Source organism: Furipterus horrens, unplaced genomic scaffold, assembly GCF_987537825.1.
Source record: "Furipterus horrens unplaced genomic scaffold, mFurHor1.1.pri manual_scaffold_8, whole genome shotgun sequence".
Classification (NCBI taxonomy): Eukaryota; Metazoa; Chordata; class Mammalia; order Chiroptera; family Furipteridae; genus Furipterus; species Furipterus horrens.
In genome coordinates, this window is record NW_028327178.1 from 51,080,935 (window position 1) to 51,097,568 (window position 16,634).

The 16,634-nt window shown below is 37.6% G+C and overlaps 1 protein-coding gene across 1 annotated transcript in view; it reads left to right on the forward strand.

Moving 5' to 3' along the window:
• TWSG1 (twisted gastrulation BMP signaling modulator 1) overlaps positions 1-16,634 on the forward strand; it is a 61,842-nt gene that overhangs the window by 21,518 nt on the left and 23,690 nt on the right. The window contains exon 3 of the mRNA XM_090285149.1: positions 16,454-16,553. Within this exon, the coding sequence (XP_090141275.1) occupies positions 16,454-16,553 (100 nt within the window). The remainder of the gene's footprint in view (positions 1-16,453; positions 16,554-16,634) is intronic.

Here is a 16,634-nt window from a genome sequence, read left to right on the forward strand (position 1 = left end):
CATTATTTCAAATAAGTTTTCAATTTCTTGCTCTTCCTCTTCTTCTGACATTCCTGTGATTTGGATGTTGGCACTTTTGGAGATGTCCCAGAGTCTACTGATTCTTTCCTTGTTTTTGGAATTCTTATTTCTTCATTCTGTACTGGTTGACTGTTTATTTATGTTCCAGTTCATTGATTTGAACCCTGGCTTCCTTCCCTTCACTATTGGTTCTGTGTGGCTTTATTTTTATTTCACTCAGTGTAGCCTTCATTTTTTTCCGTGTGCATTTGCCATACTCAATCATGTCTCAGCATTCATTATCACCAGTGTTTTGAACTCTACATCTGATAGCTTAGCTATCTCCTCGTCGCTTAGTTCTCCCACTGGAACCTTGATCTGTTCCCTCTTTTGGGCCATACTTCTCTGTCTCCTCAACTTGACAGCCTCCCCATGTTTGCCTCTGTGTCTTAGGGAGAGCTGTCGCATCTGTTATGTTGTGAGGGGTGGAGCCTTAGGTATTTGTCAGTGCAGGGGCAACCTGTTTTACCACTTTGTGGTGCTATATGTGGGGGAGGGGTCAGAGAGGGAACAATGCCAGTTGCTTGGCACTTGTCCCATCTCCAGTCACTTTACCTGCTTCCCATATGTGACTGGTGCCCCTCTAGCTGCTGCCCTTGTGATGGTTCCCAGAGTGTGTAGGTTTGCATAGGTTCTAGAACCACAGGGGCCCTCTAAACAAACTCTCCTGAGTGATGGGCGCCACCGATTCCCCACTGGTTTTCACAGCCAGAAGCTTTATTTTCCGGGTGTTGGAACTGTGAGCCGTGTTATCTAGCCTGGTGCTGGATTGCTCCCTGGATGTCCCTCTTGGGTCTTAAAATGTGGGACTGCTTGTTCGACCTACTGCAGCTACTGCCTTGCCGCCACCACCTCTCCTCTGCCACACTGTGTTCTCTCTGCTCCCCGCCAATCCCCCACCCCCATCTCTGCCCCTCCTACCCATCTGGATGAATATTTCTTCATTAAGTCTGGTTTTTCACATTTCCATATGTTCAATTTTCTGGCAGTTTGGTTGTGTTTTTGTTCTTGTTGTTTGTATTGAGGTAGTTCTAATCCTTATGGTTGTGCAAGTAGGTGAAGTATGTCTACCTATGCCTCTATTTTGGCCAGAAACCCCCAAAGTTTTTAATTTATTGCTATTATCCTGTCAAGTTCAAGTGTCAGTGTTCCACTGGCTTGTAAAAAGAATCTTATTTTTCCGTCTTTATGACATGAACACATAAATCTTATCAAAATTATCTTTTCCTTCAAGTTAAAAAAATTCATCTGTAACACCATCTGGGCCTGGTGTTTTGAGGAATGGTAGCCTTTTGATAAGATTCTCTATTCTGTTTTTTAAAAGATTTTATTTACTTTTAGCAAGAGGGAAAAGGAGGGAGAAAGAGGGAGAGACACATCAGGGTGAGAGAGATACATCAATTGGTTGCCTCTCTCACGCTCCCAACCAGGGACCTGGCCTGCAACACAGGTACAAACCCTGACTGGGAATCAAACCTGCGACCTTTCTGTTTGCAGGCTGGCACTGAATCTACTGAACCACTCCAGCTAAGGCTCAGTTTCTTCCATTGTTAATGGTCTGTTAGGTTTTCTCTTCTGGAGTCAGTTTTGATAACTGGATGTCCCATTGCTGTGGGTGCCCAGCTCCACACCTGGTAGCCATCAGCCATTTGATTGGCGAACTCTGCCCTGATGCAATTTAAGAGAAGAATAAGTCATTGTCTCCCTTTAAATAAAATTTATTTTCCCTGGCTATTTCACTTGTTGAATTATTATATTAAAACAAAAATGAGAATTTCATTGGGAGACATGGAAATTTCCAAATATAAAATAGGGAGAAGTTTTCAAACATATAATAGAAAGAATAAATAGTAAAATAATTTTCCATTAAATGTCAACTTTAACAGTGATTGACAAATGGCCTGTCCAGTCTCATCTATACGTACCCTCACCTTACTCCAGCGGGATCTTTTTAAAGAAATTTGTTGGGGAACTTTAAATAGGATTAAAAATTTATTACTAGGTTTATGTAAGAAATGGGTGACATTTGACATATTTTGATAGTTATTGTATATATATGAACTTGTATACTGATTTATTTAGCCTCTCTTCTCAAGTGCTTCACTTAAGTTGATATTATTTTCAGAGCAGAAGTTTACCAATCAGTTGGAATTTTTAAAGAACAATATAATAATAAGGTTCACTAAGATATTTTTTCCAAGTTTGAAAGTTTGTCTGATGTCCTCCTTAAAGAGTATTATGCCAAATAGATTTGTTATAGCCTAACTTAATGTAATTATACTTATTCTTTTGAATAAAGGCTAATTGTTTGATGTTTTGTTTTATATATTTGTTTTTAAATACCAGTTTGACCTGAGAAAAGATTGTGCGAGTAATATCAGCATAGGTTCAATCTAATGCTTTGTTGACTACTAATGGTTACATAATATGCATTTACTTAATTGGCTTTGTGCTTACATTCTTGGGGCTTTTAAAAATTATTTTATTATTTTATTTTTTAATTTAATATTTATTGTATTTTTCTTCCATTACCATTTAGTGCCCTTATATGTCCCTCTCCCCAGCAGTCACCACACTGTTTCCATATCCATGAGTCTGTTTTGGCTTTTTTTAGATCAAGGTATTATAGGGGCGATAGGCACACGATGCAGTGTACAGATGATGTTTTGTTGAGTTGTACACTTGAAACCTGCATGGTTTTGTGAACCAATGTGACCCCCATAAGTTCAATAAAAAAAAGATAAAACTGCTTAGAGTTTGCTTAATTTAATATTTAAGAACCTCAGTTTGTGTTTTGAATATGTTTTTTTAATAATTGTACGAACATTAAATTGGATCTTAAGTCATAGTATCCAAGTAAATTAAACATTTATTTGCAATTAAAATATTTCATATTAAAACTTCACATAATACATAGAATTAGGAAAAGGAAAGTACATCATTCATAGTCCTATTTACAACATAGACTACTCTTAATATTTTGATATGGTCCTTTATAGGGTTTTATTCTATGGTAAGGTGATTTTTAATAACTATATTATATATCCAACTTTTGTATTTTGCATTTTTTAAAAAGGTTTATTTATTTTTTTAGAGAGATGGGAAGGGAGGGAGGAAGAGGGAGAGAAACATCAATGTGAGAGAGAAACATCGATTGGTTGCCTCTTGTACACACCCTCACCAGGGACCAAACCTGCAACCTAGGCATGTGCCCTGACAGAGAATTGAACCTGCAGTCTTTTGCTTTGTGGGACAACGCACAACCAACTGAGCCACACCAGTCATGGCATGTTGTGCACTTTTGACTAGCATTATTTCATGTTTCTTTGTAAAAAAAAAAAAAAAAGATTATGTTAGGTTTGAGATTTAGTTTTAGCTTAAAAATAAAATAGAGAAATATATTTTTCAGAGTTAGAAGAACTATTTTCCGTATTGCTTTCTTTAATATAGTGCTTTATATTCTATTCTGGTTTAATTAAATAATGACTTTATGGACCACAATGTACCATACTGGTCTTTGAGAGGTGAAATAAGGTATTTTCTGACCTCCCAATGTATTTTTTGGTCATATTTATTGAGGTATAATTACATGCAGTTTGCCCTTTTTTGGTATACAGTTCTGTGATTTTTAACGAATTTATGCTCATGTGGCCATCACAGTCAAAATAAGGAATATTTCATCACTCTTAAAAGTTCCCTTTTGTTCCCTTGTAGTCAAAACCAGCCCCCTCCACAGCCTTAGTGCCTGGCTACCACTGATATGGTTTTTGTCCCTATAGTTTCACCTTTTTTAGAATATCATGTAAACAGAATCATGTACAGAATGAAGCCTTTTGTTTCTATCTGATTTTTTTCCTCTGATACAATACTTTTGAGATTCATCCAAGTTATTGTGTGTTTCAGGTAATTCTTTGTATTGCGGAGTAATATTCTATTGTGTGGCTGTACCATAATTTATCCATTTACTAACTGATGAACGTTGGGTTGTTTCCAGTTTTTGGTGATCGTGAATAAAGTTGGTATATACTTTCACATGTGGGTCTTTGTGTGGACATGTTTCATCCCTATCTACGAGAGGGATTGCCGAGACACCAAAGCATTTTGAGAGCCATTATCTCACTTGGATGCCAAAGTCTATAAGGGTAAACCCAACATTACCACCCCATTTTTATGACTGATAAACTGAGACTCAGTGTTATATGCTGCAGCTGAGCTTGTAAGTTCCAGTCATTTGCTGTGTACTAGACTATAATGTTCTCAGTGATGATGTTTCCCTGTTTTAACAGCAGTGCTAAGAAATCTCTTCACTCTTGGCAATAGTTAGAGAATGGAAATATTTATCAGTAACTGAATATCAGGATATATATCAAATTCTTCTTCGAGTTATTAGTTTCTGTTTCTAGCCTGGAAATTTTGGAAGCTCATAAAATAAATTTTTACTCTTAAAGTCTGGTCTTAGTCTTAAGATGAATTATACCCACCATTTATTTTGAGTAGAGGATTGAGATCTCACCAAAACCTTAGTTGTATAGAGAATAAGATTTTCTGTTCAAGTTGATTGAATAATTATGTACTCTGTCTTTTGGATTCAAAAATTTGAAATTCTATGACATATTCAAGGTTTTTCCTAATAAAAATATTATGAAATGCATTTTAAATAATTGGATTCTGCCTCAAAACTTTTCATCTTGCCAGCTTTTCATTTTATATAAGCTTTTTAAGGAATTTACCAAATTTTCTCTAAATAACCATGTTGGTCAATATGAGATGGACCAAATGTATAAATTTCTGTTTTGCATTTAATATACAATTTTTTCCATCATAAAATTATCGAACAATGTGATTATCAAACTTTTAAGGAACATTTAGGATAGTCCTTCACACAGAGGACAGGTGTCTTATTTCATTATTACTCTAGCTCTCACATGTAAGAGCAGTGGTAGTAGGAACAGCCTTGAGTCAGAAGACTGATGTCAGAGCCCCAGTTGTATGAACTCAGATGAATAAGTAACCTGCTCCTCCTCAGCCTTTTCATCTGTACCATGAGCAACACCCACACTTTCTCTGAGACTTGCAGACTAGGGAAGCAGACGATAAGGTCATTAACTGACTAAAGCAACAAAAGAATTAACTATTAAATTCCAGCTCACTGGTTTTGCAACTCTTGGCCAATGATAGTTATTTTACCTTTACAAACAATGATTAAACTTGGGCAAGAGAAGTTCTAATTGTTCAAGTACTAAGAGTGAAAGATATAATGCCTTTAATTAAACTACCTAAAGGATTATTTAACTTTAATTGTAGACTCATTCTGAGAGTAATAACTATAATTATTGAAATACTAAATAGGAAATAAGTTTCATGTACCTCATTCTAGTGTATAAAAAGCAGGCATATCAAACCAAAATTGGAGTCAGACCTCATCCACTTACTGACTGATGTACACATTTCTTAACCTTACTTAAAAAATGAAATAATAACTGTCTTATTAAGGCTCTATGAGATTCAAGATAATGAATATATAAAATACTTAGAATGGTGCCTGTTAGTGATGAACAAAACTCTCTTAGGAACTTTGGGGAGCCGGTGCAGTAAATAAATAGAATAATTGAATCAGTCTTTTTTGGACTTCTGTGAACTTCGTATTTGGTTGTGATCACATCATTCCATTAAACTGAGCAGTATTCAAGTTTAGTCAGAGTGAGGTTAGTAAAATATATAAATAGCCAAATTTTTCCAAACAAAATTCTGGATCTCAACCATATTTTCTATTTTAATAAGTGGAGACTTTGAAATAATAGTAAAATGGAAGAAAGCAGTTTTTGAAGGCAGTGATAAAAAATGAGAAAGTGGACAAGGTGTGGAAGGATGAGGAACTTAAGGCCTTTTTCTAAGTTTTGGTACATAGAATGTACTATATTATGCAGCTACTAGATTATGTTGACAGGTTTTTACAATAGGGAATTGCTTACAGTGCAAGAGAGTATAAAATCATTAGTTTGTTAGAAATGCATAGGAATTTACCAAAGTGGGAAGAATTTGGGTGTTTTTTTTCTTGTACTCTAGTAAATATTTTTCAAAGTCTTTTATAATTCAAATACATATCTAAAACTTTTAAAGGCATTACTTCTATCTTGACTCTAGCCTCTTTCTCTTACAGAAGATTCATATATATCCTCATAACTAAAGTAACTAGTGGTAAAGATTTCATTTTAAAGGTCCTAAAGAAAAGATTCTGCTTAACATTTTCAAATGGAATAATTGTTTCTGCGATCCTCGATTCATCACAGAGAGTTACATTTTGAATTGTTTTGTTTTCTTTTGTATTTCCAATACTTAGGTTCAGAGTGCTTTAGAAATGTGTTTTATATTTAGAAACAGTCATGTTAACCAGAGTTTGCTTGCTATCAAAAAGTATAAATTTCCAACTATATTTATGACCAAATATTATTCAATACTGTGATTTTAAAAGACATGTAAATTGAATAGAGAAGATGAGTTACTTGATGAGCTACACATGGCTGTTATTCATAATTATTTACACATGGAAATTCATTATTTTTTATTGATTTCATAACAGTAATCGTAAAGCAAATGATTACCATATATTTTTGCTTTTTTTTTTTTTTTTTTTAATCCTTACCCAAGGACATTTTTCATTGCTTTTCAGAGAGAGAGGGAATGAGAAAGGAACATTGATGCAAGAGGGAAATATTAATTGGTTGCCTTCTCAAACCTACCGTGACTGGGAATCAAACCCATGATCCTTTGGTCTACGGGATGACTCTCCAACCAACTGAGCCACATTGGCTAGGGATATTTTTGTTCTCCTAACTTGCATTTACGTTTTTGAGATCCTAAATGTCATGTATTAAATTTGCCTGAAATTTTCTCTTGAAAAGTGAAAAGTTATGTGTATTGGGTTGGCCAAAAAGTCTGTTTAGTTTTTTTTTCTGTAAAATAAAAGACACATTTTTTATTTTCACCAATAACTTTATTGATTTGGATATTTTGAGTAGGTCAGCTATCTCCTGCTATTGGCTTCTAGTGGGTAGAGGCAAGAGGTGCTGCTGCTACGCATCTTCCAATGCATAAGGCAGCCTCATAGCAAAGGATTATTTGGCAAAATTGTCAATAGTACCAAAAAAGTTTGCAAACCACTTTTGACATGTTCGATCAGTCACAGCACGTTCTTCATATGCTGTACAAATCTTTTTTTGCATTGCAGTTGTGTTTTTACCTTTCTTGAAATAATAAAGCGTAATATGCTGAAAATGTTGCACATCTTCCATCTTCAGTATTAAAGTAGCTGCACAAAAATTGACCGATTTTGATGTTTTTTTAAAATATATTTTATTGATTATGCTGTTACATTGTCCCAATTTCTTTTCCCTTTGCTCCCCTCCACTCTGTGGCCGCCCCCACCCTCCAATTGTCCTCCCCCACTTAGTCCATGACCATTGGTTGTGCATATAGTTCTCAACATCTTTTGTCTACTCTATTCCCTACTACTATGCTTCATCATCTCCCTCCCTTGTCCCCCTTCCCCCTCCCCGCTGACCTTCCCCCAATATGTTCCTCATACCTATAATTCTTTTCCCACTCTTGTTGCCCACTTAGTTTGCCTTTGTTTTGGTTCCCTAGCTTCTGTTGTTGGTTGTCGTGATACAGTTTTCATTTTAATGTTCATAGTTTTGATCCTCTTTCTCCTAAACAAGTCCCTTTAACATTTCATATAACAGTGGTTTGGATCTGATGAACTCCTTCAGTTTTACTTTATCCTGGAAGCACTTTCTCTGCCCTTCTATTCTGAATGACAGCTTCGCTGGATAGAGTAATTGTGGTTGTACGTTTTTGCTTTTCATTACTTTGAATATTTCTTGCCAGTCCCTTCTTGCCTGTAGAGTCTCCTTTGAGAAATCAGCTGAGACTCTTATTGGGACCCCTTTGTACGTAATTCTTTTCTTCTCTTTTGCTGCTTTTAAGATTCTCTCTTTACCCTTAATTTTTGACATTTTGATTCTAATGTGTCTTGGTGTGGTTCCCCCTGGGTCCAGTTTATCTGGAACTCTCTGTGTTTCCTGGACCTGGAAGTGTATTTCCTTCCTCAAGTTAGGGAAGTTCTGCTTCATTATTTTTTCACATAAGTTTTCAGTTTCTAGTTGTTGTTCTTCACCCTCTGGCAACCCTGTAATTCAAATGTTTGTTCACTTTAAGCTGTCCCATATGTTTCTGAGCCTCTCCTCATATTCCTCACTTTTCATTTCCTCTTTCTGCACTGGTTGGTTGTTCCCTCCCTATGTTCCGATTTATTGATTTGATCCCTGGTTTTCCTTTTCTCACCACTTGTCTCATATGTATTTTTGTTCATTTCAGCAAGACTAGACTTCATTCCTTCTTTGTCTTGATTAAGTCCCGCTGTTAGGTCAGAAAGATTTTCTATTTGTTCATCAGTTAAGTCCCATATTTGCTTTTTGGCTACTGCATAATTGGTATTTCAATCATTATTTCTGCCATTCTGACAGTTTTCGTTTATCTTTCCTTCTTGGGTGGGGCGCTGTTGCACCTCCTGTGCTATATTGGGCGGAGTCCCATGTACTGGTCACAACCCAGCGACCCTTCTCAGCACAATGTGGTGCTTTGCGTGGGGGTGGGGGTCCAAGATGGATTCCTGCCGCTACTCTCCGATGAGAGACCGGTAGCCTCCTCCTCCGTCCCCACACCCTCTGGGCCTCACAGTCTGAGACAATGGGGGTCTGCCTTCCCCGGCGTTGGAATCGCGAGCTGATGGGTCTGGTCTGCAGCCAGGGCTGGTTCTTGGGTGCTTCTCTCCTCCCCTTAAATACGGGTGTCTGTGCTTACCAGGTCCCGCCGCTCTTCACTGCATCTGCCGCCTCCAGCACAGCTTGACCTCTCTGCCCTGGTTTCGCCCCTCCTACCCGTCCCGACGAGCACCACTTGTTTATAACTTCATATGTTGGACTTCCATGTAGCTTTATTTTCTGGAACTTCTGGTTATTTCTGGTTTTGCGATAGTTGTATTCCTTCTTAGTTGTGGAGGGAGACAGAGCATGACGGTCTAGGCCTCCATCTTGGCCCGAAAGTCGATGTTCTTTTTTTTTTAGTGCATGCTGATTTGACAGCTGTTACAATATAATCTAATAAAATTGTTTTGAGTGATGTTAAAGACAACTAAGCACTACTAGAGCCATTGTATGGGAAAAAACTAAGTGAACTTTTTGGCCATCCCAATATTTTTGAAAATTGAAAGGCATGAATGTTAATGAAAAGGTTGGTATGAAGATCTCATTTTCCTTATTTTCCAGACTCCTGAAAAGAATACTGACGTGAGTTATGAAGAATAGAGGTTTTATTCTCTTAATGTTCTGAGGCTTATGTACTCTGTAAAAGTTCTTAATTTATGTGATTAAATTTGTTTTATTAAGACAAAGGTTTCTCAGTCTTTTCTGTAGTAAGATGGAAATAAAAAAATATTAACGAGCATATTGTTACTTGGCATTCATCCAGTTTTAGGAGTCTTTTTAATAGTATAGTAATGAAGTTTATCTATAACTGATTTCACCCATGTTTCAACTTTCTATAGCCTCTCACTTTGAATTCTACTAGCATATTTTAACCAGTAAGTATCTTACTTACTGGTTAACAATATTACTACATTATTCTGTCGCACTGACATGTAAAAATACAGACATTTATTAAGAGGGTGTGAAATAGATTGAATCTTGAGGGCTGGATAATCCAGGCAAGGTCAAGCAATTTTAAGTAGTCATAGTTTTAACCTTCTATTAGTTAGTAGTGATTTTTAGCTATCAGTCACCCTTACGTTCCAATTTAAAACACCTCACAAATATCTGTCAATAAAAGGCATAATGAATACTTTAAAAACTCACTTTCTCTATGGAAGCCATTAAGTTGACATTTGTTTGTTTTAACATTATTTAGCATGATATACTATAATTCATTTAACAGGCTACCATTTGGAAGCTTTGATAGATGGGGAAAAGGAGAAACATTCTTGAATAAATGTGTTACTTCTCTAATTTGTTTCTCTTAAGCTAAATAGATAATGTAAATATAAGCAACTAAGACAGTAAAGGGACATTTTCTATGTAAAATGTATATCAAAAATTTAAAAGAAGCTTTATTTCTTGTGACTAAGTGGCAACCTTTATAAATCTGAAAACAAAAAAAAAGAATCACATCTTTAACTCTGATGATGTTTAAAAAAAAATGACAAGAAAGACAGGTTTTCACAGAGAAACAAGTCACAAAGTATATCTTTGGCGACTGTTTTTCTACAGTAGATTTCCAAATAAGCTAGAACTTGTCTGAATCAAGTATCACCAGTTTTATGATGACGCATCTGTACTTCTCAGGAAGTCTCCCCTTTTAGTCCCTCTCTTTCTGCCAGGCATTACATGAAAAACAGCATGATTCTACAGATACACACTGACATCAGACTAATGAATTAGTTAGAAAATAGCACAAAAGTGTTCATGCTTCAAAGTGCTGTGTAATGGTTAGGGGACTTTTGGAGAAAAAAAAAATACTAGGAATTACACATCAGTGCTTATTATCAGTTTGATTAATTATCAATAGCAAAATAGGTCATATTAGAATGATGAAGTGACTCCAGTAGTTAGGTGAATTTAATAGGGATAAATATTTTTTAAGTATATTTTATTGATTATGCTATCACAGTTGTCCCAATTTTTTTTTCCCTTTGCTTCCCCTCCACCCAGTACCACTTTCCCTCCAACAATTCCACCAACCCTTAGTTCATGTCCATGGGTTGTGCATATAAGTTCTTTGGTTTCATCCTTTCCTATATTATTCTTAACATCCGTCTGTCTATTTTGTACCTACCAATAATGTTTCTCAATACCTGCACCATTTCCCCATTTCTCCCCTTTCCCCCTCCCAGCTGATAACCCTTCAGATGATCCCCATACCTATGATTCTCTTCCTATTCTGGTTGTTTGCTTAGTTTGTTTTTGTTTTTACTTTTTAGATTCTGTTTTTGATAGTTGTGAATTTGTTGTCATTTTAATATTCATAGTTTTGATCTTCCTCATTTTCTTAAGTCCCTTTAATATTTCATATAACAAGGGCTTGGTGATGTTGAACTCCTTTACCTTTACCTTGTCCGAGAAGCACTTTATCTGCTCTTCCCTTCTAAATGATAGCTTTGCTGGATAGAGTAATCTAGGTTGTAGGTTCTTGCTTTTCATTACCTTGAATACTTCTTGTCAGTCCCTTCTTGTCTGCAGAGTTCCTTTTGAGAAATCAGCTGATAGTCTTGTAGGAACCCCTTTGGAGGTAACTCTCTTATTTTCTCTTGCTGCTTTTAAGAGTCTCTCTTTGTCTTTCACCTTTGACATTTTAATTATGATGTGTCTTGGTGAGGTCCTCTTTGGGTCTAGCTCGTTTGGGACTCTCTGTGCTTGCTGGACTTGTATGTCTATTTCCTTTGCCAAATTAGGAAAATTTTTCTTAATTATTTTTTCACCTGAATTTTCAATTTCTTGCTCTTCCTTTTCTCCTTTTGGTACCCCTATGATTTGGATGTTGGCACATTAAAAGTTGTCCCAGAGGATCCTAAGCATCTCCTAATTTTTCTGAATTCTTGTTTCTTCATTCTGTACTGGTTGACTCTTTATTTCTTCCTATATTCCAAATCATTGGTTTAAACCCTGCTTTTCTTCCATTCACCTTTGATTTCATGTGGAGTTTCCTTCATTTCCCTTAGCTTAGCCTTCACTTCTTTCCTTATGCGTTTGCCGTACTCAAGCATGTCTATCAAGTCTGTGAGCATCGTTATCACCAGTGTTTTGAACTGTGTATCAGTTAGGTTTGCCATCTCCTTGTCGCTTAGTTCTCCCACTCAAACCTTGATCTGCTCCCTGTTTGGGGCCATCCTTCTCTGTCTCCTCAACTTGACAGGTTCCTGTGTTTGCTTCTCTGTCTTAGGTAGAGCTGTCACATTTGTTAGGTTGTAAATTGCAGTTCCTTAGGTTTTTGTCAATTTGGGATGACCCTTTCACCATATTGTATATGTGGGGGAGGGGTCAGAGAGGAAACAATGTCACTTGCTCAGCACTCGCCCCATTGCCAGATACTTCTCCCACTTTCCTATGGGACTGTCGCCTCTCTAGCTGTTGCCCTGCCTGTTGTTCCCAGAGTGGGGGGTTTTGTGGGTGTTCTACAACCATGGGGACTCTCCAAACAAGTGGACACTGCTGAAAGACTGGCCATTTCTTCTGTTGCCCCAACCCCCACTGGTTTTCACAGTCAGAAGCAATGTGATTTTATTGTCCCTGGCACTGGAGCCGCGAGCTGCACAGTCTGGTCTGGGCTCAGATTGCTCCCCAGGTGACCTTCCCAGCTTTTACAATGTGTGACCGGGCTTTCCGTTGGCTGGCACAGCCACCACCACCGCCACCAAACCGCGTCATCTCCCCACCTCCTACCTGTCTGGATGAGTATTTCTTCTTTATATCTTTGCTTGTTTTGATATTTCTGATTGTTTTTAGTTTCGAGGTAGTTGTAATCCTTCTTTGTTGTGAAAGGTGACACAGCGTGTATACCAACGCCTCCATTTGGCCAGAAGTCTAATAGGGCTAAATATTATGTGCTATGTTAGTTCTCATAACACAGGGAAAGACAAGTGGGCAATGGTCACTACAGAATTTCCCTTTAAGTTGGGTTTGTTTAGGAGTGGCTGTCTTGTGTTAAGGGCTAAGGGAATTACCTTTAATCTTCATTTAGGAACCAAGTTGTGTTAATTAGCTTTCATTAAGTAACAAACCACCTCAGAGTTTAGTGGCTTAAAACAATAACCATTTATTTAGCTCTTTTATCTGTCAGTCGTCAGTTTGAACCTATATAGCGGGTGGTTTTTCTGCCCATTCCTCTGCCTGTTGTTAGTCGCTGATATAGTGGAGGCTGGATGAGCTAGGATGGCTTCAGGTGGACTAACTTGCCAATGTGGCCTTCTCCCAGGCTACACATGGCAGCTGGGCAAAATTCTAGGTGAAAAAGTGGAAGCATTTGATACTCTTGAGGTCTAGACTCAGAACGGATTCGATGTCACCGCTCTCTCTGCCTGCCTGTCTGTCTCTCCATCTCTCTGTCTCTGCCCCTCCCTTCCTCCCTAAAATCAATAAACATATTCTCAGGTGAAGATCAAAAAGATAGAAAAAACCCTGCTATTTTTATTGATATACAAATACTAAAACAACATGCATGATATGATAGATTCTTTACAAAGAAGACAACAATTATTTCCCCTCACTGTCCACTCTCTTGTCAATGTAACTTTGCAGTTCTCTGATCAAGAGACACAGTCCATTTCCAGAACCCTTGGATACAGGGTGATCCTGAGAGAAGAAAAGGGGGAGAGAGCGAGACAGAGAGACAAACCTCGACCAGTTGCCTCCTGTGTGCACCCCTGCTGGGGCATGAACCCACAACCTTTTGGTGTATGAGATGATGCTCCAACCAACTGAGCAACCTTGCCAGGACAAAAATAACAGTTTTTATTTTTATTTTAAGTATATTTTATTGATTATATTGTTACAATAGTGCCAATTTTTTCCCCTTTGCTCCCCTCTGCCCAGCACCTCCCCTCCCCCAACAATCCTCCCCCCCAAGTCCATGCCCATGGGTCATACATACAAGCTCTCCTGCCTCACCCTTTCATATATTATTATTATTCTTTTTAAAAATAATTAATTTAACAATAAAAAAGAACAATCCCTCTCTCTCAGATGTAAGACCCTTTATAATCTTATAAAGGACAATGGACGAAGGTCTCGACCTCCTCTAGCTGCTTCAAGCTGGACATGGTCATCGTCCTACCTACCCTTGGGTCAAGAAATCCCTAATAAGAGTGGGGGTGTGGAGGGGAGGGTGGCCTTCCCACAAGGGGAAGGATTGTGCAGACTCCAGGTTGGTTGGCTGTCTCTAGACAACGGCATGCTTGGTTTAACAGGCTGGCATCCTTGTTGTATTCTGGGGGCAACAGGGTTAAAGGACATCATTCAATCCGTAACCACTAGATGACAAAAGACAGGTATTAATTTTTCAATGTCCCACATTAGGGAAAAGAAGGGCTTCTTTGGAGGAAGGTGTGCCAGGTACATCTCACCTGTCCAAAACCCTTTTGCCCATTATATTTAGTTTGGACTGAGGGAAATATTTTAGGTTTCCCCCCCTCTGGGCTCTTTCTGTCCAAGCCATTAGGACAGAAAAGAGAAACCAGTTTTAAAGTGAAGCCTACAGACCACCCCATCCTTCACCAACCCAGGCACTTAGTTCAGCCAAACCATTGAGTCTCAGGAGGCAGCAATGCAGACAGGATTAAGTGAGGCCTATATGTACAGACAATCACTCAGGTAATGAGATCATAGGCTGATGCCCTTTGAAAACAGAAAACACATGTTAATTTATGTAACATAACCCACATACAAGTCTCTAAATCCATAGGACTGTCTTATCGGAAAGACATCCAGTTGCAAGGCATTTGACATTCTTCTTGCCTGTAAATTAAACATCTTTGATAATACCACATAGTTTAACTTTCAAATGAAAACAAATTTTAAGTGAAAAGAAACTTTAAATTAGCTGCACTACTTTATAGTCTACCACTGAGCATTGTGATTTTCCTTGAATCACAATTTTTCTCCCTAAGATTACCCTCCTTGTCATTAAAGGGACTGTATTAAGTCCATTTTTAATTTATCCTGTTCATTTGCATAAACACAACAAGAGCAGCAAATGATCACTTATGATCTTTAGTTCTGCTTTGCTGGAACTTACGCAAGGAACATTTAGGGTGACCTTCAGTCTGCCCTTCAGGGCACAGAAGCAGAACCACATACCAGGCATTCAGCCTTGCCTGTAAACACCTGTCTTTTCCAAGCCCTTCTGGTTTTCCAATGTGCCTTAAGGTCCCTTCTAGCCATCTTTCAGGAAAACAACCTTCATTCCTTCCCTGGAAAGATTGCCATGGACCACACATCCAACCAAGGTACCAGGCCTTTTATCTTGTGGGCTTTTATTACCTTTGAAAGTCAATCCCAGTTCCACAGGGCTTTTTGTAACAACCAGAGCCCAAGCATGTCTCCTGTAGGCATGACATTCCAGTCAAGTCTTAGTCAAAAGAACCTCTATTAACAACTGGTTTTATTAGTTTTATACAAATAAACTTATGTCATTACTTACTTCTTTAGAGTGCCAAACTCTGGAGGGATCAGATAGGGAGAAAAATACACAGCGTGAAGGAAAATCCTTGTCCTTCTAATATTCACTGAACTTGCATTTCCATTCTTTATATTTTCATTTTTTCCCCCACTAAAAACTTTTTGTTTTTGTTTTTCCATTACAGTTGTCCCACTTTTTTCCCCCTCTTGCTTCACTGCACCCTGTCCTTCAGTTCTCCCACATTCAGTCCCCACCCAGTTGTCCATGTCCACTTCTCTCCCTCCCATCTCCCCCTTTCTTACTGTTAGTTTATTCCTTGTTTACATACCTCTGGTTCAATTTTGCTCATTTGTGTTGTTTATTAGTTTCCTATAATAGGTGATAGCATAAGGTATTTTTCTTTCATTGCCTGGCTTATTTCGCTAAGCATAATTCTCTAGTTCCATCCATGTTGTTGCAAATGGTAGAAGCTCCTTCTTTCTTTCAGTACATATTCATTGTCATTTTCCCCCTTTGTACTCGTGTTCCTCTCTGTCTCTGTTTCTTCATCTTCTTAAAGCAGACCCTTTAGCATCTCTTGCAATGCTGGTTTGGTGGAGATGTATTCTTTTAGCCTTCTTTTGTCTTGGAAACTCCTTATTTCACCTTCCATTTTGAATGAGAGTCTTGCTGGGTAGAGTATTCTTGGTTGTAGGCCTTTGTTTTTCATTGCTTGGAATAAAAAATAACAGTTTTTATAAGATGCTTTTGTTCACACTCTATACGTTGAGAAACCATAGATCCCACTTCAAGTTGGCTCTTCACTTAGATTAATTCGAACAATTAATCTAATAGCTGAAAAGCAGGTTTTGTACTTGTATTAAATTATTTTTTGAGGTAGTGTGTGGGGATAAAGTTATTGGTTATAAAGTAAAATTTTTTATTTCATAAATGTTTCAAAATAAGGTAAAAGCACCCAAAATGTGTTCACTGAGTGTGCCAAAAGAAAATACAGATCTACTTGACATTGTGGGTATTTATGTTCCTACAATAGTTAATGATCTTTAATAAGAATTGATGAAGAGTTAATTTACTATAAATGCAAATATTATAGTTTTCACTGTAAAAATTAACAATTTTAAATATAGTTATTTAGAATTTTAAGTTTGAACATCTGTCTTATTTTTAGGAGCTCTGCCAGTGCCGACCTGGAGAAGGAAATTGCTCCTGCTGCAAGGAGTGTATGCTGTGTCTTGGGACCCTTTGGGATGAGTGCTGTGATTGTGTTGGTAAGGTGACATGCAGTACAGTTTTTAAATATTTATTAGCACAAAGTCTTTGACTGGAACAGACTTTAAAGAATATAAATG